General features: G+C 37.1%; 1 protein-coding gene across 3 annotated transcripts in view; it reads right to left on the bottom strand.

Moving 5' to 3' along the window:
* Window positions 1–216: 216 nt before the first annotated feature.
* Window positions 217–25,199, bottom strand: part of osbpl3b (oxysterol binding protein-like 3b) — an 82,313-nt gene continuing 57,330 nt past the window's right edge. For 2 of the 3 annotated variants that reach the window (XM_039694376.2, XM_039694377.2), the window contains exons 12-23: window positions 21,405–21,512; window positions 16,497–16,634; window positions 15,696–15,789; window positions 13,465–13,709; window positions 12,532–12,669; window positions 11,763–11,826; window positions 11,587–11,665; window positions 7,135–7,279; window positions 5,184–5,328; window positions 4,857–4,983; window positions 2,766–2,888; window positions 217–2,573 (exon numbers count right to left, since the gene is read on the bottom strand). In XM_039694376.2, the coding sequence (XP_039550310.2) occupies window positions 2,477–2,573; window positions 2,766–2,888; window positions 4,857–4,983; window positions 5,184–5,328; window positions 7,135–7,279; window positions 11,587–11,665; window positions 11,763–11,826; window positions 12,532–12,669; window positions 13,465–13,709; window positions 15,696–15,789; window positions 16,497–16,634; window positions 21,405–21,512 (1,503 nt within the window). In that variant the 3' untranslated portion in view covers window positions 217–2,476. The remainder of the gene's footprint in view (window positions 2,574–2,765; window positions 2,889–4,856; window positions 4,984–5,183; window positions 5,329–7,134; window positions 7,280–11,586; window positions 11,666–11,762; window positions 11,827–12,531; window positions 12,670–13,464; window positions 13,710–15,695; window positions 15,790–16,496; window positions 16,635–21,404; window positions 21,513–25,199) is intronic. The other variant, XM_039694378.2, reaches the window with a different exon arrangement.

Raw genomic sequence — 25,199 nt, forward strand, 5'->3', positions numbered from 1 at the left:
TACTATAAAAGCCATTAAAAAAGGGGTCAACACAAGCTACTGTTCAGGAACCATGTTTGCATGCAAACTAATTCATAACAGTATATTTATACTTAAGAAAACCCCAGATCACACAATCTGAAACTTTTCTCAGTTCTCCAGATTCATTGCCTCAGCCAAAAAACGTCCTGCACATGCTTGCACTGACTCAATCTGAAATAAAAACAACAAAGAACAATCTTTTAAATGAGACTTTATTGAAGGACAGAGGAAACGCTGCAGCGATCAACACGCAAGTACCCCAGTCCCCCAACATTTTTTTCGTCGTAGTGCGTAGTGAAATGAACACAGGTTACAGGTCAGACTGTGTGGAAGAAGCTTTAAAACACGGCAAGGCTCACGTTGTGATGGTAATGTTGAGTACTATTGAGCCATCTGTCAGTCTTGTGAATATGTTAAGATGAATATAAATATTTCGGAGAACCTCAAACATTTTGTTCATTCAAGAGTCTCGGAATAAAAGGCATCGTAAAATTACAATACTTTGTTATGATACATTGGTTTTGAATAAAAGTTCTAGCAAAGTATATGTATATCATTTTATATAAGGCATTAAATGTATTATATTCATAGCTAACAATTTCGTTTTAAGAGGTAGGCAACACAGTTTTGTTCTGACAACATACTATACTTTTTTGTAACGTTTTAAAGAGATAGTTCACTTTGAAATTAATTTTTGATATGTTTTAGCTTACCTCAAGGGCATCCAAGATGTAGGTGTCTTTGTTTCCGCAGTAGTTTCCATTTTGATATTTTTAGGTCAAACCGTTCTTGTCCGTCAGTCATCTAATGGAGGTCTATGGTCACCACCTCAAAGAGCATGCACAGAGAAGTCCAAATTAAACATGATTTAATGACTCGGAAATAGAAGTACACGTTGATGGCCTAAGACACGAAACGAGCGCTTTGTGTGAGAAAACGAACAGTATTTATATCGTTTTTCCCTCTTGTAACCACAGCCACAAAGCGCCTGCGCCCTCAGAATACTTGGACATAGCTGTGGTTACAAGAGGTAAAAACGATATAAATACTGTTCGCTTTCTCACACAAACCGCTCGTTTCGTGTCTTAGGCCTTCAATGTATTGTGTACTTACATTTACGAGTCATTAAATCATGTTTAATTTGGACTTCTCTGTGCATGCTCAATAAGGTGGTGACCATAGAGCTCCATTATATGACTGACAGACAAGAACGGTTTGACCTAAAAATATCAAAATTTAAACTACTGTGGAAACAAAGACACCTACATCTTGGGGTGCTTTCACAACTGCCTCATTTAGTTCGCTTGAATCGCACTAGAGTTCGTTTTCCCCCTTTCGTTTGGGCAGGTGTGAAGGCAGCAATCGCACTCGGGTGCGCACCAAAAGCGGACCAAACAAGCGTACGCTTTCAAACAAACTCTGGAGCTGTTCGTTTGTGGTGAGAACTGCCAAATAACTGCGCATTTTTGGACTAAACCAGCTGCCGTAGTTAAACAAAATTATTATCTGTATAGCCAATATCGCTCCCTTTAAGCAATGACTGACTTACTGCGTTCTGCACCTTCACTAAAACTCTCATCATAAACACTGAAGTTGTCCGCACTGCACAGTGAATCTCTTATTTATATCGCGTCTATACTTTGTTGTTTTTGAGGGGATTTGCGAAAGGACAAAGCTCGTGCTGATTCTGAACATACATCATGACTGAATTCTCCGCATGTCAGCCGGATTTTGCTCCTCTTTGTTTACTTCCTGGAGTTCTGTTCGAATTTTCACGCACATTAATTCTGAACAATCAAAGTGCAATTATGGAAATATGTTCAAGACATATCTGGCCAATGAGTAATGTGGATGTTGTCACGTGACTATATTTTGGTTCGTTTCATCAACTCATCAAATGATTCGGACCAGAGCAATCAGTGTGGTGTGAAAACGAACCAAAACCCCTGAAAAATGCCACAAAGTATAATTTTTCGCGCTTGGGAGGGCGAGCACCCTCGGATGCCCGTGAGGCAAGTTAAAACATACCAAAGTAAACTATCCTTTTGAGCTGCGGTCATCTGCAGTACTATATTTCGCCACAAGAGACCACAATCCAACAGTTTTTCTCTTGGTTTTCTTGTGCCAGATATTGTGCACATCAACTAAACTAAAATATGAACTGGGCCAAGATTGCATATTTCTCATACTTCCAAGGGATCCATTTGCATAAATAAAACCATACATAAATATAAGCATAGTAAGGCAACTGAACTGCTGGGACATTAAATAATGAATGTTAAGGAATGATTTGAAACGGTCAGATTGTAATTCTGCGGCCATCGGTCTCTCACAGCTTTCTCATAGTCTCTACCTCACTTTAAAAGGTGTTTGTTGTCTCTTGAAGCTGTACTGTTGGCCAGAACAGATAAGAGCAGGCAACGGTGAGCACAGATGTATGTTGGCTTCCTCTGAGTTACCAGAGGACTGGACAGTCAAGGTTAGCGAATCCAGGATCTTTCCTTAAGTCCCAGTATGTGTTGTTGCTCACCCAGGTGTCATCTTTGGACTTCCTGTTGGTGACGAAGCAGAAAATAGCTTTAACAACACGGATTTCGACAACACACACTTTGGCCATGCATAACTCCCTCTGGAGTGGATTTTGTGCTTTGTAGCTTTACAGACCTGTTCATGCTCAAACAACAATATTACACACTAAAGAAAGCTGTAATAGGTCCTTTAGTAAAAGGATAGTAAGATCATACTGGAAGAATCGAGGTTGATGTGTTATTTGGTTCTCTTCCAGGACTCTGCGTCTCTCTCGCTGCAGCTGTTCGATCCTCTGCTTCTGCACCTCTGCAGATTCAACGTTCCCTTCCTCCAATAACCTGCATGCGCACATAAACAGTCTCATGTGAAATCCATTTGTCCTTGCATAAACAGAGTGATGCAGTGATGTCGTCATCATCTGGAGTGCCTAAAGGTTCGGCATGGTCCCGAATGTGACACATTTAACTGCAACCATGGATTACAAAATTACCGAAATCGGTCGAATACCATCTCAAATTGGTATGCGAGTTGCAAATCTATAAATCTTCCCAATGTTAATAACTTAGTGCGTGAATATTAATTTGACTCATAACTTAATGAATATTCATGGTATATAAATTTTATTATTGGCATTCCAAGTTCTGTGAAATTAGTGTCTTGAGATCTTGAAATTAGTGTCGACAATTGTCCAAATTCCTTAGCATTGATATCATACACTGCAGTGATGTTGCTGTTTAGTAAAACTATAAAATTGTCTTATTGAAAATAAAGCTGGAATAAAATAAAATATAAATATTGGACTGGCAACTGACTGAAATAAAATAATGTTGAGTTGTAAAGTGCTTATTACTAAAACTGAAAAAATAAAAATGACAAAAAAATAAAACAAAATATGAATAAACGCTAAAATAGCATATAAATAATACTAAAATTACAATGATCTCGTGCACTTTTGATTTTCTGACTCTTGTTTCATGTAATAATAAACCATGGCCATAATAGTTTTAAATATTCAATTTAGTTTTATTTCCATTTTATTTTAAATTAAAACTAGTTTAGTTAGTTTTTGTTTCAGTTTATTTAGGTTTTATTTTAATTTTTAAAATGTAGGGCTTCCAATGTTAATGTACTAACAGGTATCATTATGTTTCTCAGCACAGTCTAGTGTTGGTGCATTTTCAAGTTCAAGTTTTGTAATATATTTTGTATAAACGTATTTTATTTTAATTAAAGTTATGTTAGTTTATTATTATTATTGCACAAACAGTAAAAGGTAAGAAATCAATGACACACATACAGAAAGAGTGAAAAACCAAACAAAGAGATGGAAAACAGCTAAATATAGATACAGATATAAGATGGATATTTGGTGGATATCTAGACCATGATCTAGATATCTAAGGTCATGGTTCGATTCGATTCTCGATTTTTATCAATCCGCCAATCAGGATGCTCTCTGCACACACGCAAAGTCTCTCGCTCTCTCCCTCTCTGCCGTGCGCGGAATACAGTTTGGAGAACAGTTTTTTCTTCTCGGCATGGACGCTCGCTTTTGCTCGCTCACTCTAGATTCCGGGAGATTTTAAATAATTTGCGTGCATCGGAGAGACTCCTGATGAGATATATTAATATGCGAGAGACTCCCGGAACTTCCGCGAGACTTGGGATGTCTGCTTTTTTGAAGCACGAACGTTGTCAACATTACTCACTGGAAATCAAAAAAACTTCCACACCTGTGACTTCAATGAAAGAGGAGGTGAGGCCATCATAACAGGCCTCACCTAGTTTGGGTCACCTAGTTTGGTTGTGACCTGAGTGACATAACAAAATGTCATGTTTGGTTGCAACCTTTTTTTCCCCTCTCTTTGTGGCTTGGACCTTGGTGTGCACTGGTTAGCTCCCCAGCCAGAGACACCACATTCAACCCAGAGAGTTATTTTACATGAGAGAAGGGATTTAGGGCAAAGGCGGTAAAAGGGAGGGGCCAATCAACCCAACAAACGAGTTTGTAATGACCATGCCAACAGGGCACGCCAGTCACACCCACCGACAGCACCCAGAACAGACCAAGACCATTTATATTTTATTAAATAATGTATACAAATGATAAATATTTATATGTAATGTTTTCTGAAATGTTATTTGGTACATAGGCGAAGATATGGAAGACAAATACTTTTTTAGTATCAATACAAATACAAATACCATAACACAGTTATGTTAGTTTTTATTTTCACTTGAATTAACTAAAATGTTTTCATATAACCTTTCATTGGAAGCTAAACAACATGGATATAGGTTTTTACCTCTGGTCGAGTCGTAGTCTGGTGTCCATGGGTGGAAGATGGGGTTTGGTAAGAGGGTCGAGCTCATTGAGCTCCATAGCAAACTTAGTGAAACCATAGTACTGCTCATAATCAGGAGGCATGGGATCTGTACACAAACATAAAAGCAGATAATAAATAGTTTTTTATTTCAATACATTCTGAAATATTATGCAAATTAATCAATAACTACTAGTAAATACTAGTAACTGTATTGTCTGAAATAAATCAGCCAGCAGGCAACAGAAAATTGGAGCACATCAATTGGGCCAAACTGTGTGTGTATGTGTGTGTGTGTGTGATTCCTACTCGTCCTCCAGATGCAGGTAGCAGAGGGTGGGCTGCCGCAGTACATGCCCTCGTGCCATTTCCCAAACAGCTTATGGACGACTTTTCCTTTGTGGTCTGTGATAGCTCCCTCCACCTCGTTCATGGTGGAGTTCCAGTACTTCGCCTGCAAAGGACAGATATATTGATGAACAAAGAAGTGTGTACATATTTAAATGAGGCCACCTGGGTTAAGTATGCTGATCAAATGAGTGAAAATACAGAATCGATTCACCATTTAGGTATTGCTAATGTGGCATTATCAAGAACTGTGACATTTAACAGGATCTGCTGCAATCAGGTCAGATGAAGGAGATTTCCAGCAGATGTCATACTTGAGTCAGACAGTGAACTTAACTAATCTCATAGGGGATGAACCATGAATAATTATCTGAGTTATGCAGAATCTCATTCTGTCCTGTTTCTTGTTTGATCTTGCTCTCCTTTGCCCCAATTGATCTTTTCTGTCTTTCCTTCACCCCCAGTAAAGCCTAAGCTGTTGTCCTTGAAGCCTGCTGGAAGTCTTTGAAGACCTCAGTGTCTGAGTTGTGTTATCTTAACTGTGCCACACAGATGCCTCAATAGATGCTAAAGAATGTGGCACTCTATGAAAGGGCAGAAAGAGATGACCGACATGTTTTAAGTCTTACAAGTTTGGAGGATGTCAGACTGTCAAACATGGTAGGACAAAATAACAACTGGTCCAATTCTATGGACCATTTATTAATTTAGCTGACGCTTTTATCCAAAGCGACTTACAATTGCTATATATGTCAGAGGTCGCACGCCTCTGGAGCAACTAGGGGTTAAGAGTCTTGCTCAGGGACACATTGGTGTCTCACAGTGGATTCAAACCCGGGTCTCTCACACCAATGGCATGTGTCTTATCCACTGTACCATCAGCACCCCTACTGGAAGATTTTTATTTTGCAATTCAAACTTTATAACACAAATCTGAATTTATATCTCACAATTCTGAGAAAGAAAGTCAGAATTGCAATTGTAAACGCAATTCTGACTTTGAAATTCGAAATTGACTATTGAAATCTAAACTAAGAATTGCAAATCAGAATTGTGAGATATACACTTGCGATTGCAAGAAAAATAATCAAAATTGCACAAATATCTTGCATTTTTTTCTCAGAATGTGGAGATGTAAACTTGCAATTGAGAGTTATAAAGTCCTCATTGCAAGATAACTTACAATTATAAATTGCTATTCTGACTTATAAGAATTGCAAGAAATAAGTCAGAATTGTAAGATATATAGTCAGAATGGCAAGATTAAAAAGATTAAAAGATTTTTTCTTGCAATTGCAAGTTTAAATCTCGCAATTCTGACTTTTTTTTTTCTCACAATTACAAGTTTAGATATAAACACACACCCGAACCGCGCACACACAGATTCCTCTTTCACGTCTCAATGCACTTTGATGGACATATAATTTTTTTTTTATTATTATTTGTCAAAATAGCCGTCTCGGCAAGTATTCTCATAAACAGTTGGTTATGTCTTAAGTGAACGTAAAGAGTTACAAAAGAAATCAGATGTGTATCATTATATTGGATCCGTGCATGAGGTCTTAAAGTGACAGCACCCTATAAATACCTGGTGTTGTATGTCATTAATGTTAATCAAACAACAAAATATAGCTTTAACAAAGATTAGTCTATATTACATTTATACAGTCAACATAGTGTTTATTTTATATTTAATTAGTACATTTCTGTGACCTTGGACCTTACTTTATTTGTAACTTTGCTGATCCAAAAATGTATCTGATCTGTGATTTAAAAAAAAACGTTATATGATCCGACCCATGAGTTTTGTGATCCTCTGAACCACTACCTACCATATAATGCTGTGTGGAGAAACCTTAAAATATCAGAAAATAAAACATTTCAGAATATATGGGATGGAGAGGCAGCTGACCTTGATGAAGGTGACTTTACACTGGCATTTCTCACTGTTGTAGTTTTTGATGGAGATTTCACCATAGTGCTCGATCCAGCGCTGCCCACTTAGAATGTTGTGGATACATGATGTCACCTTATTCCATTCATAATGATCCCCAAAGCTGCAGGAAAAAGTAACGTGTGAGTGTGTGTTTACTGTAAATTCATAATTTGCCAGGTTATTAGTGTTAGTTTAAAATAGTGTTTAGGGTAATATTAAAATGGCTTTTAAGCAAACATAATTGTGCATTAAATTGATCAAAAATGACAGTAAAGACATTTATAATGATACAAATACAATACAAATATTTCTATTTCACATAAATGTTCTTCTTTTGTACTTTCTATTCATCAAAGAATCCATAAAAAAGTATCACATTTTCCCAAAAAAATGATTAAGCAGCACTACTGCTTTTTTGTCAAATGTAGCCTGTTATGGTTTAGTTTTGGGTGATTCTTCAACTATGGTACTCTTTGAGCTAGACAGTTACAGAAAATAAAAACATTTCTACAAACAGTTTTTTAGTATCAGTTGGTTTCTCAATCTGTCTTGGGTGTGAAGATTTGTATTGAATAATATATATATATATATATATATATTGGTATTTTTTTATGACAGCCCAAGAAAACACCCAATGTCACGTTTAGCCTGTTTTTGTTCTTTTTTCCTCACATAGTTTATATCTCGCAATTATGTGTTTACATTTATACAAAAAAGTCAGAATTACCAGTTATAAACTTGGAACTGCAGGACATAAATTCTGAACTCTTACACTTCCTCCTACAATGACGTAAAATGATGATTTTTGAATCACTGTAGTAGGAAGTGAAAAAGGTAAATAGTGGATTAATCTGGTATATGGGGAAAATGAGAGAGTGTTGCACGAACATTCAATAGTATGGCTGGATTTCTAACAATGGAAATCTTAATGTAAATGGGTGGAGTGTCCCTTTAAGACAATGCATACTTGTAAGAGATGATCTCAGCTAAAGGAAGAACATTGTCAACTTTAGACAGTTTAACAAGACAAATGGGTTTCAGACATGGCGCATCTTGAGAGTCATGAGGAAAACCATGAGTTAACGCCAAAGGGGGGTTCAATTCCCAAGACTTAAAACAGACCTTCTTCTTAAGACCCCAAACAAAGCATTAGATGCGATCAGATCAGATTTGGGAGACCTGTAAAATGGGTTACTGCGGCAAGCCATCTAACTACTCTCGTCTTCACTCATCTCAAACATGATTGGCCTCCTAAAACGTCACTCCAGAATGAATCAAAAAAACCTGGGAAATCCCTTCCAGAAAGAATGCCACAGCAGGGAATCCCCATCAAAGACACAAACAACAAAAAGTAAGTAACGCCTCCAAATCATAGACTAATTAAAACATAGAAGGGTTAAATGAATGATTCATTTCTTATAAAGTGCATATATAGCTAGAAACTTGGGATTTCCTCATTTTACTCTCTTAAAATATATTCTTTCCTCGCTTTCCTTCGGCAACTCGTGTGAATGTGTGTGTGAGTGTGTTTATGTGTTCGATATTAGTTTCTTATGTGTCTGAATAGTCAATAAAGTCTTGCTTGTATTTAAAAGAGAAGTGTCTTGTGTTGTGTGCTTAAGAATCGAAGGTCTTAAACTGCTGATCTTGTTACTGTGCTAACAGTCACTATACTTTTCACTATAGTTTGGAAATTAATATCCACTACAGAGTTGATAGTAACGGGCCGTATTGAGTGCTGGACGGATTATTTGTTTGGTCGTAAAATAAGCAATTCTTTCAAAATTCCCCCCAAAAATGTATAAATAATTCCCTTTGAGCTAAAGTTTCCTTTACATTAGGAATAATGTACATTCATGTTGACAGCTGACTTATAATATGGCTACTGATTTTTATTTTATTGTATAAGAAGAAAGAGACCTTGGAGTGATATGAGAGACATTAAACTAGCATATCTAATTAAGAAATCAGATCCCTGCGACAAAAAATGTCAATTATACAGTTTAGAAGTTATTATTTAAAAACATAACACAGAAAGCAATGATCGACAAATCAGAAGTATTTCAGAGAGCCGTGCAATTTGTCAGCTTTATACGGCTTCAAGTACTTGCGAGAAGCAAATTTCTACTACAATAGAAGTGGAAATCACCAAAATTATAACACCTCACTGCTATTTATAACTTTTACATTATGAGCTGAATTGGGCGGACAACACTGAGCTCTATTCATAGGATCTGTAAAACCTGTAGAACAGTGAAAGCAACGCAACCCACACATCACAAGCAGTCCGTCATCATATGTCATTACAATGTGTGCAGCTGAATAACTGGCTGCTGTTGTCACTGACAACTTCAACACCTCGCTGCCCCAGTCTGCTGTTTCCAGGAAAAATAAAAGCTCCATTGCTTAGGGAGAATGAGGACACTGACAACATCAACCACAGCTGCTGCTATAAATTTGACAGTGCCATCATTCAAGACACCAATTATTGCCCAGACTACAACCTGTTCTCACCTCTATGGTCTACATAGCCCAAAGCTCCAAAGCCCGTTCAAACCAAGAACGATAACTCCAAGGATAACTATATTATTGTCCACATTAGTGGAAGAAAATGTTCTGTACGTGATTCCAGTGATTTCATTCCTCTGTGTTGTTGTCGTTGTAGTTTCAGGTCATTGCTAGGGAGTTGCTGTGGCCACCACTGACATAAGCTTGGCCACACAGCTCACAAATTGTTTCTCTTTTTTTCTTTACGAGAATTGTGTTGATTTAAACGAAGAACTGTCTGTTTAAGACCACAACAAACGGGAGACTTTTTTTTTTTAAAGGTTGACTAATCTTTGAACTATGTAATCATCTGCATGTCTCATCCATGAGGATGCAATAATTGGGAGTTTTGATAACCAGATCCATCTGGCTGAGCAAGTTGAACTTTAGCTATAGTGTGAGCTTCTATTGATAATAGATTCTAATAATATGCCTGGAAATGAGGAATAACTCAAAAAATGTCTCAATTACAATTAAGTTGTAAGCACTAAAACATCCAGTACTTTATAGTCAAACTCATTTTGATAATATGTGAAATAATGAAGATTTCTGTGCCACCCAAGACTGGTTGTATATTTTTAGAACTATCTTTATCGTTATAGTTATCATCCTTGGTGTGAACGGGCCTTTAAACATTAGACTTGTGGTCAGGACCGCCTAAACCGAGACCAAGACACTACCAAGACCAGAGGGTATCGAGACCAAGACAAGACCAAGACCAAGACAAACCAAGTCGAGACCGGAGGGGGAAAAAAAAAACAGAGTAGTGTTGTTGAAGCAAAGCAGTAAAGATTTTGTTTTGCATTGCCTGCCTATCTCTGCCGATTTAGAAGTCTCAAAATGAATCCGTTCTGCAACTTTTAAATACATTATATTTTTAAAAACGAAATTATAAGCTTAAGTGCATGATCCAAAAGTTGGTCGTTTTGTCGCTATGGATACACACGCACACACCGCTGACGGTTGTGCAAGTCATCTGTCAGTTGTGCAGTTACCTAAAATCTCCAATGAAGTTAAAACCCATCATGTCACTGATATGTGTTTTACTAAATATTAATACATCAAAAACTGTACATGATGTGTTTTTTAATTCAAGTGATCAAAGTGCTCGTTGCTGCTGCGATCAGTGGAACAGATCCAGTGTTTTCTTGTGTGGGTCAAGCACACCGCACTGTCTTCACTCAGACGTGTGCTTCAAACTTTTGCGGATATCGTCGTGGATATTGTAGTATTGAATCGCTAAATCCCCCGGCCACTATGTCGGTCTGAAACAGCGAGACCTAGACAAGACCAAGACCAAAGACCGTCAAGACCGTGACAACACCGAGACCACGTAAAAGTGGTCTTGTCCTGTAACATGTATTTGGAACTGTCAATTATTCGGCTATTTACTTTACAATCAACACTTGTTTTACTGCATCATCATGTATGTACAGCCCTGTCCTTGATGTATTAACAGACTTTCAATGCATATACTACATGTCTGCTTCTCACAAAGTGTGCAATAGACCTGTGGTTTTCAACCTTTTTGAATCCAAGGTCCCACATTTCCACAACAATATTCAGAGGTCCCCTGACTTTTCCAATTGTTTTGTGATTTAGTGGATAAGGATTAAGGATAAGCATTTTTAAAAAAGTTAAAATATCTCTACCTGACAAAATATTGCAGAGTTTGCCATAACTAGAAAAATGTATATTCCTTTTTTTATTCCGTATATATTAATTCACATATGTTCACACATGGAGTTTTATCATAGATTGTATTATTTAACATTACTTTTTCACGTCTAGCAATCACCATTTTAAAATTGACTTTTTTAAAAAAGCCCAAAAACAGCAGACAGGATAGCATGTGAATAATACATACACAGAAGAACTTACCCAGGGAGAACCACATGAGTACTTCCTACAGGTACAATCTCCATGGACTTTCCCCAGAACTTATTTCTCCACCTCACGTCTGAAATCAGTCAAATATAACACAATCAGTTTCACATCTACAGACATCAGCTCATTTGTACTGACACAATCAGCCTGCATTATTACTGTGGTGTTACCTTGCCAAAAGATGAAGTTTTTAGAGTCGGCATGACATGCTGATATGGGGGGATGATGGCTGACCTGGAGGAGGAAAACAGAGCAGCTGTGAGATCCACACACACACACACACACACACAAGCTATGTTTCCGTCCAAAGTTGCGAAATTGTAATTTTGCATAAAACATTTGTGAATAAAGCACCATTTCCATCTCATGTGTTTTCAGTTTGCAATCACATACTCGGTTTAGTCAATGTTGCAAGAGTTTTAATAAATATATTTTTATTTATATGCATTTTAGGGATGGGCAACGATTAATCGCGATTAATCGCATCCAAAATAAAAGTTTGTGTTTACATAATATATGTGTGTGTAGTGTGTATAATTAATTTGTATATATAAATACACACATGCATGTATATATTTAAGAAAAATGTGTTATTAATATATCAAATATTTATATTTATATATAATATTAATTGTGAATAAATATATATAAAATATACACATGCACATTTTTCTTAAAAATATACATTCATGTTTGTGTATTTATATATACAAATTAATTATACACACTACACACACATATATTATGTAAACGCAAACTTTTATTTTGGATGCGATTAATCGCGATTAATCGTTGCCCATCCCTATTTTAAGAATTTATGGGCATTTTCGTATTTCCATTTAGCCGTCTTAAGCGATAACAAAAATGTGCATAAAAATAGGTGGATGGCTACATTCACACACCAGTTCACAAACACAAATCTTACAGAGAGCATCCTACCTGCTCGCCAACAAAGCGAAAGCCTTTGTCTGGACGATCACACTCGTAGGTTTCGCCCAACACGGGATTAAAGGGTTTTCCTCCTGCTCTGTAGTAACTGGAAGCATACCCAGACACGGCAAATGTAGCGATGTACGCCTACAAACAGACCAGTGCACACTTCTTTAGTTATGCTCTGATAAATGTTGTCCATTTCATCACACTCTTTATTATGACTTGAACGAGAAATGGTATTCACAACTAATTTTATTTACATAATCTGGGGTGAAACTAAATATTCAACCAAAAAAAAAAGTAGGCAAAAAATTGTTTTTATCCATTCAGGATCAGGAAAAGTGTGTATTTTTAGACCTGACTTTGTGACTTTGCATTTCATTGTGGAGGACGAGTCCTCTTCTGAAACACCGCCAGCACCCGGGAGGCTTTTTGACAGGGATGTGAAAGTGATCTGAAAGTCAAGTTTACCCTCTCTAGAGTATTTTGAAGAATCCCAATGGTAATGCTGCTTTTTCAAACCTGTCTTTATTTTATTGCTGTAACCTTTGTTATATGAATATTAACTGGCATTAAATTACTGTGATGAGGAAATCTAGTACACCTTCATTTCCATTCAGTACCAGAAACATTTTTTAGCCAAACACCTGAGGGAAAATGTGGCCTATGAGACATCAGCCAAAAAGGAAAGTCATTTCAGAGGCAAAGTCATTATTTTTTTTCCGACTCAAGGCAATTTCTTTTCAATTAAATAATGTGCAAAGATGATTCATGCACAATTAGATGAAAAATTTGCATTAGGAGAGTAAACAGGTCAATTTTGATATCATATTGACTTGATTTGTTGTCTCTTGTGATTAAACTACATGTTTCTTTGAAATCCAAATACTTTTCATATGCAAACCGGTTTATGCAATTATGCATGTGACCTCTGCCTACCATGCGCTCAAAGGGGTCCTGTGTGTGTGCGGCCTTGTCCAGCAGTTCGCTGTACTCCAGTTCCTCACACAGTCTCTGCAGTGTGTTGAGCGGCTCGTTGAGTTGAACAGGCATGGCTACTTTAGACAGGTCCTTCCCGATGTTGTTCTTCAGTATGTTCCAGAGGCTGATGTTGCTGGTATTGGGACTGGGGGACGGAAGACAAGACCGCCGCTGTTCTTGAGAACCACCATTCTCTACACAACCTAAAAAAAACAAAAAACGTTTGGGGTTCAGGAAATGCATCTAAGATTGATCTCTCCAGCTATTGTGTTACTGGAAGTTTCTGTTCTGGCATGTTAAAATTGCTTGTCAATGCCTTTTCTGATTCTGAACATACAAAATCCTTCATACAACTACAGTATAAAGCAGCTGTCAAATTTATGAAATCCAGTATTATTTCATGTATAACACTGGAATGTGGCATTGTTCCAAAATGTGGCATTGTTCCAACACACCAAATGTTCCCTCTAATGTTTTTTTTATTGTTAAGCAAAATCTTTTTCTACTAGGTGGACATTTCGGGCTACCTAAGCAAAACGACTCTTATACAGTACCAGACCAGTCCTGCAGTTGCAATGTCTAATTTTTTTTTTTAACCCTTGATGAAACTCATGTGATTCTAAATAATATTTCTGAAATTAAGCAGGTAATTCAGAAGCTACTAAATATGAAGCACATTTTTATTTTTTGTGTGGGCGGAGCTTAGGTGGAGGCAGAACGATCCCTCTGGCCGCTTCACTAACGCTAGTTAGCAAGTATTGTTAGCTTGTTTTTTTAACAATGACTGGAGAAAATCCGATTTTATCTTAATGTATAAGGTCACTCAGTGTCCAGGACCGCGATTGTTATTTACAAAAGTTATTTTTAACGGACGGAAAAAGATTGGCCGACCCGTAGCCGCCTACACGCTCACTCAATGCATGGACGATCTGACAGGATTAACGTTACGTTACCTCGCGTGAGTGGCCTGACTTCTACACCTACCTTATAGAGAAACCGATCGAAAAGAGAAACTGAGGGCATATAAATCTTTGAATGATCAGGTACAAGACTTGTGTGTACGATCCGCAGTTCTGCAGAGCCAGCGTTGAGACGACGACAATATAACATGTGACATTACGGTGCGATTTTAATGTTGTGAATATTTTCTAGAAATAAAAATTCCAGATACAGCATATTCATTTTTCATCAATTATTGCACCAAACAACACAACAAGATGACATTTAATAATAGTAACAATAATTTAAGCTCCTTATTATGTAGCTGAATCTGTGCTGGTTTGTATTGGCCGCCTCCAGTTTTCACTTTGTTTTGCCTCCAGCTAGCGCCGTGACGTAACTGTGACGTCGGCGCAAAAGGGGTCTATACAGTACAGCTGTGCCATACTTTGCTAAGAAATTTAATGAAAACTAATTTTTAAAAAGTTAAAACTGCAGAACACTTCAATATATTATAATATAATATAAACTGAGATGGTTTGTGATGATACCAAAGTAAATTATACAAGGATCTTATCATTTTTTTTCTCACGTTTTTGTGTTCCGGGTTTCATGGGCGGGGATTTGTCAACTTTGTGCATGTCCACTTCCGACGCAGTTCAACAATGGCCGAAACGAAGGCTAGATGTCACTGCTCTGTTCCACTTTGTAAATCTAACCAACAACGCCAACCCTACTTAAGTTTTCATGGATTCACGACTGAATTGAGTATAAGGAAGAAGTGGATTAAAGGTCCAAACTTTAAAATAAAACAAGGTAGCACGTTTGTTTTCAGCCGGCACTGAATCAGACTAATTTACCAGGGATGCCGTATAAATAAACCTAGTGTAGTTCGTCATCAGTTCGCCAGTGTGATCGGTGATTCAACGGAAGTGGCAATACGTAAAGATCACTGAATGCGGAAGTACTACGTATTAGCGTGATAATCCCCTATTGAGCTCTTTAGAACATCATCCATTGACGTATTCCAACAGTGACAGTTAATTCTTTCTATGAAACCAGTACACCACATTCACCGGTTCCTTAATAACTCTACAGCAGTTAACCAGAACACTGCAATAATTTCTCATTCCCTAGAACACAATCAAATGGCTTTCCCCACATATTTTGCATCTCCCTTCTGCACAGCATCTCCCTTTCTGTGTGGGTGCGACATCATAAGCGTGCAACTTAGAGGGAACATTACCCACCTGCACTGAGTCTCTCATTCTCTGCCTCGTTGCTGAAGTTATCCATGGATACGTTGTCACTGATGTCACTGATATATGAGTCATCTTCTGAAGGCTAGCAGGAAACCACACATCATCATTACAGGTGTTTGGCTCTCTGACAGGATAAATTTATCAAAGCCCGTCTATTGACCATCTAGAAACTAAAAAAACATGAACATATGGATCTCTCTGCAGCCTCTAATAAACCACATTATCATAACGATGAAGATAAAGCAGACTTCAGTGCGTTTGTGTGACCATCACTCCAGTAGAGTAGATGATGAAGTTTTTCGGGGTTCTAATTGTCACAGAAGCCAATTTCTTCATGAGGTATTTTTAGAGAAAAGCAATTATCTCAATTTTCATATTACTTCTGCTACAGGAGATCGACGCTTGAGCAGGTCGGCCTCGATGTGAGGCAGAGAGGCAGAAATGAAGTTAGAGAGAAAGCAGGGATGGCAGGCAGGCTGGTTCCTCTAGCTGTGGAATGTCACCCATAGCACTTATTACACGTTTAATATAATTAGTCCCTTCCTCTGTTTCCTAATAGGGCGTTTAGCTCAATGTCTGCCTGAGGTGAAGCGGAGAGCAGAGGCAGCTGGTTTCTTGAGGAAGTGCAGTAAATTAAATATTTGATGATCTGGTAAAGCTAGGCAAAATATATCAGTCTGTCAAGCTATTAAAAAATTTTGTATTATAATTTACTTATGACTCATTTTGGTCATAGTGCCCAAGTTTGATGATACTCATATTAGCTCATTTGTGAGACTTCATCCTTACCTCATTTTCTGAAGAACTAGCCGACAAAAGAACTTCTTGTGCATCAAAGAACTCTGATAGAGACTCTGAAATGGAAGCTCTGCTCTCATTGGATGCCTGATGGACAAGGGGGCGGGAAACATCACTGGAGTCTTTCTTCTGTATGAAGAGAAAGCATTCTTTCACACACAAAAATGTGGATCACATTTGACCCTAAAATTAAACGTTATTAATAAATCATATAAATAAATACTATATTAATATATAATATAATGTTTATAATGTAATATAATTGATATTATATTATGCCTATTTGGGACCATTCAATTTATTATTCTTTTTCTGCATTTAACAATTAAGCACACTATCCCCCAAATTGTCATTACTGTCACATACAAAAGTATCTTCCTACTTCTTGTATATAGAAATGAATAATCCTGTCCATTTACATATTAAAAAAAAAAAATAATGTTAAAATCAGCATAAATTTTCCCTCCTATTGCATTCTGTTCAGTTTCGACCGGTAATAGGTATAAAAAATTATTTAACAATGAAAAACGAGAGCGCCATGACGCCTGAGCAGGAACTGAGAAGATAACGCAGGGTCTCGATAGTGTTGAAAATGGTTCTAAAGTGTGCATTTCCTGGGTGGTGAGAAAGCAATGAGAAAATGTAAAAAGTGCTTTACCAATGCCCCAAAATGAATGGCTTACATTTAACACTTTCCCATCAAATGATCGTCAGTGTCATCTTTTCAGTACTCGCGCATGTGTCGTGGTGCTCTCCTGAACTCTTTGCATTCTCTTTGATTGACAAACTTAAAGGAAAACTCTGGCACAAAATGAACTACACATTGGTACCTGGTCGACCGTTCTCTGAGATTTGTTTTCATGATAATTCAATGTACAGAGTTTTATGTCTAAAAACGGTTTAGATTGTAATGCTAGTAATGGGGTCATTTAGTAAGTAAAAAGAAATCGCTAGTTTATACCACTAACAAGGCTCAAAATAGCCCCACACTAACACAGCAACATAATGAGGGTCTATACATACAAAACGAAGCATTGAGAACTTTGTAAGTGTACAGACCGTTTAATAAGAAGATACTTTATAAAGACAGTCCAAAAAGACAGTTCGTGGTTCGACTTATCGAGACTATTTTCTAAGATGGCTCCTGTCTGTATACACGAAGTGAACTGTCTTCATAAAGTATCTTCTTATTAAACGGTCTGTACATGGTTTAGGATGTAGGGACCCTCATTATGTTACTGTGTTAGTGTGGGGCTATTTTGAGCCTTGTTAGTGGTATTAACTAGCAATTTCTTTTTACTTAGTAAATGCCTCCATATACTAGCGTAATAATCTAAACAGTTTTTAGAGATAAAACTCTTTACATTTGATTATCATGAAAACAAATCTCAGAGAACGGTTGACTAGGTACCAATGTGTTATTAGACCAAAGGTTCATTTTGCGCCAGAGTTCTCCTTTAAGTTTGAGCCACTGCAGTCACTTGGACTATTTTAACAATGTTTTTATTAACTTTTATGAGCTAGCTCTCAGATTTCATCAAAAATATCTCAAAGTGTGTTCTGAAGATGAACGAAAGACTTACAGGGTTGGAACAACATGAGGATGAGTAATTACTTACAGAATTTTACATTTTGGGAAAACTAAGTCTTTAAATATGCCTAATTGTCATGAAAATGCCAAAAACAAATAGGTCTTCAAATAGGCTTCATTTTCCTTATACAATTCAAGATTTCTCATTTGTTTCTTTTCATTTTGAGGTAAGATTTGTCCTGGATATTTCTTGGAAGCTTTCATGAAATTCAACTCATTAGCTGATTTACGAAGCAAACAGTCCCATCAGAAGATTAATCAAAACATAAACACTAAATAATGGAGAATATTTCTTATCAGCACAAAACCAAGTAAAAAAAACATAATTAGCACACAATTTCTTTTCAAATCACGACTTGTTATGAAGCAGTAAGAAAAAAAAAAGGAAAGACAGTTGGCAGAGCTTTACAAGATAATTAGCGTAAAAGCATTATGTTGACTAGAATGTCAATTAAGGAAGTTGGTTATTGACAAAGCAATTCCACAGGAACATATCACTGATAGCATGTGAAGCATGGGTGCTGTATTTAATGCTGTTAGTGTGCACGCAAGTGGGTTTGGGCGTATACTACCCAGAGACATGATTAACTGGCATAAGAAAGTCTGACTCAACCTCTCCAGAGAGTAGCTGTAGATTTAATTAACACAAATCAACTTAAGCCTCAGGTTTTAACCCTAGGTGACAACAAATATTCGGCTGACAAATCTTACACTAATCCTTTCTAGGGTTGTAACGGTATACCGGTATGACGGTTTATCGCGATATTGACATGTACGATTATCATATCGTGCACATTTGCTTATCCGCGGTAAAAAAAAAAAAAAAAACAGAATTCACCTGCACTGCCGCATGCAACTTCTTTCAGCTTGACTGCTTACTCCATATCCGTACAGCGCTGAAAATGTCCGAGACAGAGGCTGCGAATCTCTCTCTCCCGCCAAAAAAAATAAAATAAAATCTGCAGTATGGGAATATTTTGTAACTTATATCCGAAAAACGATCGTGATGTTGTCCTTGAAGATGGATATCCAGTTTGCAAGATATGTGGACGAAGAGTGGCTGCAAAAGGAGTAAACACGTCGAACATGTTCTCCCATTTTTAGGAACACCATCCCTCCGTGAAGATAAAGGTTATTCATAACTTTTATAACTTAAGGCCATATTATTTCTGTCATGCTGAGGGAATCCCGGTCTGTCAAAAAGACGCACACATGCGTCTTTTTGCGTTACAAAACAGATGCCACGTAAAATGTGCGATTTAAAAAGATAGATGGATAAATAAAGCAAAATATAGCTATGCAGTAGCCTAAATCAAATCGCGATGTGCGTGTCTGTGAATATACAACGCAAAAAGACTGGTGTGCAAGCCCCTTCAGCGTGTCTCTGAATGAGCAGCGCCGTTTCGTCTAGTAGATCTAGTACACACTCAAGTACGCATGACGCTCATGGTTTTTAAAGCTGTCTCAGCCACTACGAAGACGTGAACACATGAACATATCTAGACAGAGAACACTTAATGTGCACTTTATAATTATAATTTTTTTAAAGAATAATCATCAAATACACTGACTGAAACTCATAGGTGTTCAGTAGGTGTTAACGCGGGGTTAAATGTAACACGGACCGTTTACACAGTTCGTCAGGATCAAGCAGGCTGTCTTTCCGCTATTTTTCTCTCGCTGCCAGAAGACGGTCTCCCGCGAATTTGCGGAAAGTTTTGATTATATTTCGTGAAGATACTGGACAAAGAGTGTTTTGACACCATGAAAGTATTTTTTTTCATCATAGGTTTTTTTCGGTTTCTGAGTTGGGTGTATACGTTTCCAAATCTAACTTTATATTGCCTTAATCACCGTCTTGTTGGCTCAAACATAGCACCGTTTTGAAACATGTCAGCAATTCCTAGCGACTGTTAGCTAGGTTTAAAATATGTAATACACACAGCGGGGTTAATTCTAACACAGTGTTACAACTAAGCCTCCAAGTGTACAATGATAATCAAATGAAAACGGAGCCACACAACTTTTCAGATTTGAGTATACATTTAACTTTGTTAGACGTTCACAAACAATGTTGGGATTTAAAATGTTTAAAATTTAGTGTTCTATGAATGATAACTTGTTTATTTATTAAAAATATGGCCTGTTATTAATGCAATAAACCCTTTAAATTTTTATTTTAAGCTAATTTGTATTATCATTACTGTTATTATTAATAATAATAATAATTGTACATCATGCAGCTGCCACACACAAATCTAATTTAATTGCAATTACAATATTTATAATTTTATTTATTATTATTTATTGCAAAACTATGCAGCCCTTTTCTATGTCTCTATCCATGATATTGATCCATAATAGAAGGATGATTGGATGAGGGATATGTATGGATATCTGTCTATACAGATGCACAAACAATATCAAACTATACAAATAAAATAGTACTGAATTATGTGTGTTACACACAAGTGTTACAACTAACCCCTCTCTCTGTTACAAATAACCCCGCATATGGGGTAAGTTGTAACATTTGCACTTCTGACACTTTCAGTCCAACTGTACGAAAATGGTAGGTCCTAGAAAAAAACTTTAAGTGTTCATTTGTAGCAGAGATGTGCATGTTGCTTGTGTAAAACAAAGTATTAATCTAACCTAATTAGTTTTTAATTAATTGAGCCAAAAGCAAAAAGCGTTAGGTTGTGCCCCGCTCTCCCCTACAACCTGGAAAAAAAAAGTTTGGTTTAGCCTATGATTAAAATATATTACTATTGTGTATAGTTTTTTTGTCCATGTTTTAATTTATTAAACTTCTCTTGTGTAGACAAACTAAAGTTGTTACATTTTATCTGATTGCATTCTCAAAAATACATTTTGTATTCAATCACAGAATCCAGATCAGGTATTTCAGACAACCCAGAATTTCTGAGGAAATAAATATACATTTCATAAAGACTCTATTGAAAAAACCTTTGTTACAATAAACCATGTTCAACCAAAAACAATATCTGTTTTTATTCATTTAAGGGCCATTGTAGCTGATGCTGATTATAATAATGATAGTTTTAATATCGTATACCGTGAAACCGTGAAACCGTGATATTTTCTGAGACGATTATCATACCGTGAAAATCTCATACCGTTGCAACCCTAATCCTTTCTACAATAATGTAATTTCTTGTGAATAATGAGCAATGACTAATGAAAAGTAGTGTATGGTTGGTAGCAGCTGTAGAAACGATCTGGTCTTTATAATAGCATTGGAGTGGGGGGTGGGGGGATAATAATAGCACATTTCTCAGACCAACCTGCAGAGGGCCAGGACTGAGGTTTATATGGACAGAGGGCTCAGAGATGTGCGACTCAGCGTGAATCTTGCACAGACGCTCTCTCAGCTCAGTGTTCTGCGTTATAGCCTGCAAAAGCAACCAGCAAAAACTCACATGGCTTCCTCATAGTGCTCCTAACTATTAAACATACCTTAAAGGGATAATCCACTTTTTATGGAAATAGGCTCATTTTACAACCCCCCCAGAGTTAAACAGTCGAGTTTTACCGTTTTCAAATCCATTCAGACGATTTTCTGATTTTTAAAAGAATATCAGTAACCAGACAGTTTCTGGTCTCATTGACTTCCATAGTATATTTTTTTCTACTATGGAAGTCAATGAGACCAGAAACAGTCTGGTTACTGACATTCTTCTAAATATCAGAAAATCGGCTGAATGGATTCGAAAATGGTAAAACTCAAGTGTTTAACTCTGGGGGAGTTGTAAAATGACTCTATTTCCAAAAAAAAAAAGTGGAGTATCCCTTCAAGCAATTAACAGAAATGAGGTCATTATTCATTTACTCTCGTGTATTTTCAAACCTTTACGACAAAGGCATATAGTGTCTAGGACTATCAAGCTAAGAAAACAACACTTATTCGGCAAAAAACGCGAATACATTTTTTGAATAAAATTGTTAGCTGGGGAAGAAGAGATTTTCACGATTGGAATGGATTGGAAGCTTGATGTATTCAGCAGGAAATGCCGATCAACAATCTTTGAAAAAAAGTTCTCTTTGATTTTTTACAGTTATGGCTACAAACTATCTTTACACCTCCCTACCCTCGCATTTCCCACGTGATTTTTATAGCCAAACAACAGAAAACGAAACAAAAAACAAGGTTAAATACAAATTCAATCAATATTGCGATAATTCTTATTTTGAATTCTTTTGGCCAGTTACACGATTCTCAAATATCGCCCTAATTCATTGGTGTGCGAAGATATGTTGCAATGGTTTTGATGTTGATGACATCAAATGGCACTGATTCTTATGTTTTTAATAAACGATCAAAGTTTTTGGATTGTAACTGTCAAGTTTGAATTGAGGGTATCGCAATTGTACTTAAAGTGACATTTCGTAAAATGAACTGTTGATATTGTGTTAATATTACACATATTTATAACATCATAAATAATTCAGAACCAGCATCTAAGCTGCTTTTCTGATTTTCTGCTCACACATTATATTAATTTACTCTCGCGCTACAATAGTGCGCTCTCGACATTTGAGAGGAAAATAACGCCATAGTTCTGCAGCATCCACCTTCCCTATAACGTAAAACCAGAGCACTGCTGTTTGGTTTACCCTCGCCTCACCATCGCTGCTTAGAAGTGCAACATTGTAAAGGGTCCGTCTGAAACAGTGTATATTAAAAATTAACATCATAATAAAAATATACACCGGTTTTCGGTATGAACCGATATACTGCCCAGCACTAATTTAAAATACCATTTTTGAAGAGTGCGCAAGTGCGAACGTGCTCTACCACGTAAGAACGAGCCTTTGATTGAATCTGAAAATGGAACACAATTAGAAATAGTCCTCAGATGTCATGTCCGTAATTTATAGCAAAACATCTAGTATTAATTCGATCTCAACAGATTCATTAAAAGAAGTTATTACTCCATCACCTGCGTGACATCAATAACCAACGTGGTTGAATGACCAATTTGCGACAATATGGTATAGGGTAGGGGTCTCAAACTCAACTTAACTGGGGGCCGCTGAGGTAGAGTCTGGGTCAGGCCGGGCCGCATCAAGTATTCCACAAAAATAGTATTCAAGTATTCCAAAAAAGAAGCACAACTGATCCAATCTTCTTAATCTTTATTATTAACGTTTCTTCTGAACTGTTCCTCTGAATTTGAACATTCCTTTCTGTACATGATTGGTTCTTCATGAGCTGTCCTTCTGACAGTTGAAGTTAATTTTACAAACTTTCTTTGTCTTTTCCTTATAACACATCTTTGTGATACTTATATTTGCTCATGTCCTTTTTATTTTCTTTATACAACACATTCATGATATTACATGGTTTTTTTGGAAGGCACATTTTCTTTTATTATACTTAGAAACAAAAACATTGCTTTTGAAATACAAATATTTGCCGTCATGTCTGCCCGTCTTATTGAATTCTTTCTACACATCTATAGTGTCTCAGGCAAATTACTGACTTTGCACAAATCAAAGCAAACCTTCTTATCAACCTATTGGACACATATTACAAGCTCAAAATTATTATTCTCACATCGTTTTAGAGCAGGGGTCTCCAACCAGTAGCTCGTGGCGTGATTGGTGGTACGCATATCGCGCTCACATATTTTGCGCTCTCAAGTTTGTTACCTCAAATGTAGGCGTGAGGCAAGAGCACTCTAATTGAAGCAACGCGCTCAGTTTTTCCAGGCGCAGTTTGTTTGTACTTCGCGGTTGTCTATGACTATTAACAACAAACCCACTGCAAGCTGTCACGAGACTATCTACTGTATGGTAGCCCATAAGGGATAAAAAAAACCAACGCGGCACACACAACGACGGGCCGCACTAACATTAAACTTTAATGTCAAGTAGGGGGCCACAAAATATCACCCCGCGAGTTTGAGACCACTGGCATAGGGGAAGAGTCGTGACTAGCTAGGTGATTCCCCAGATAGCAGACTGACATTGAATCAACGTGGAAATATGACATCGAAACAACGTTGATCTGACATTGTTTTGCTCATCGAATTAACGTTGAACCAACGTCAGATGCGTCATTCTTTCAAAACTAACGGAAAATCAACTTGAAATCAACGCGTTGTTTCAACGTTATGAAAGCAAACCAATTTTCGATTTCATTTAGCTTTGAAGAATGCCGCGTCTGACGTTGGTTCAACGTTAATTCGATGAGCAAATCAACGTTGTTTCAATGTCATGAGAGACGTCGTTTCCACGTTGATTCAATGTCAGTTTGCTATCTGGGTCTTCAACGATGCATTGTACGTGAAGCAGCGAGTTATGTCATTGTATGGAAACGCACCCCTGGTTGACACTGCAACATATTAGGTGGCGTTACTGCACTTAAACGCTGGTAGCCACCAGTCATAGAACTGAAAAGAAACGATAAGAAAACACAGTGGCTGGATTCTAAACAGGATATATACACCTCCGAAGGGCCTTTTGAAGTGAGAACAATCATGGTCGCCATGTTAAAGAGTTGTTCCAAACCAAAGTGCTCAAAACTGGCCACTCCAAAGGGCCCTTCGGGGATTTCGAAGAGCACAACTGATAGACATTTTGCGCCCATGATTCTTTGCACGGACAAGCAGCAGTTTTTTCTTTTGTTTTTTTTTTCTTACTTCCTCTGGAGGTAAACCCTTTGAGAGGATTAGGGCAAAGCCCTTCAGAATGGAACACAGGGAGTGTGTAGATACAACTGACACACACAATCATGTTGGAGGAGATAACAGGTGAAAGCTAGACACTCTATCTGCACCTGAAAAAGCTTGATGGATTCAGCAGGAAATTCCGATCAACAATCTTTGAAAAAAAGTTCTCTTTGATTTTTTTTTTACAGTTATGGCTACAAACTATCTTTACGCCTCCCTCCCCTCGCATTTGCCACGTGATTTTTTGGCCAAACAACAGAAAACGAAACAAAAAAACAAGGTTAATTATAAATTCAATCAATATTCTTTTGGCCAGTTAAACGAGTAGTGAATTGATATTATGACAGCGCTAGTTTGAATACGCAGATCTGAATTTGATATTTTAATGCAAAATGAGAATGTGGC

Source organism: Pimephales promelas, chromosome 12 (assembly GCF_988280905.1).
Source record: "Pimephales promelas chromosome 12, fPimPro1.hap1.1, whole genome shotgun sequence".
Taxonomy (NCBI): domain Eukaryota; kingdom Metazoa; phylum Chordata; class Actinopteri; order Cypriniformes; family Leuciscidae; genus Pimephales; species Pimephales promelas.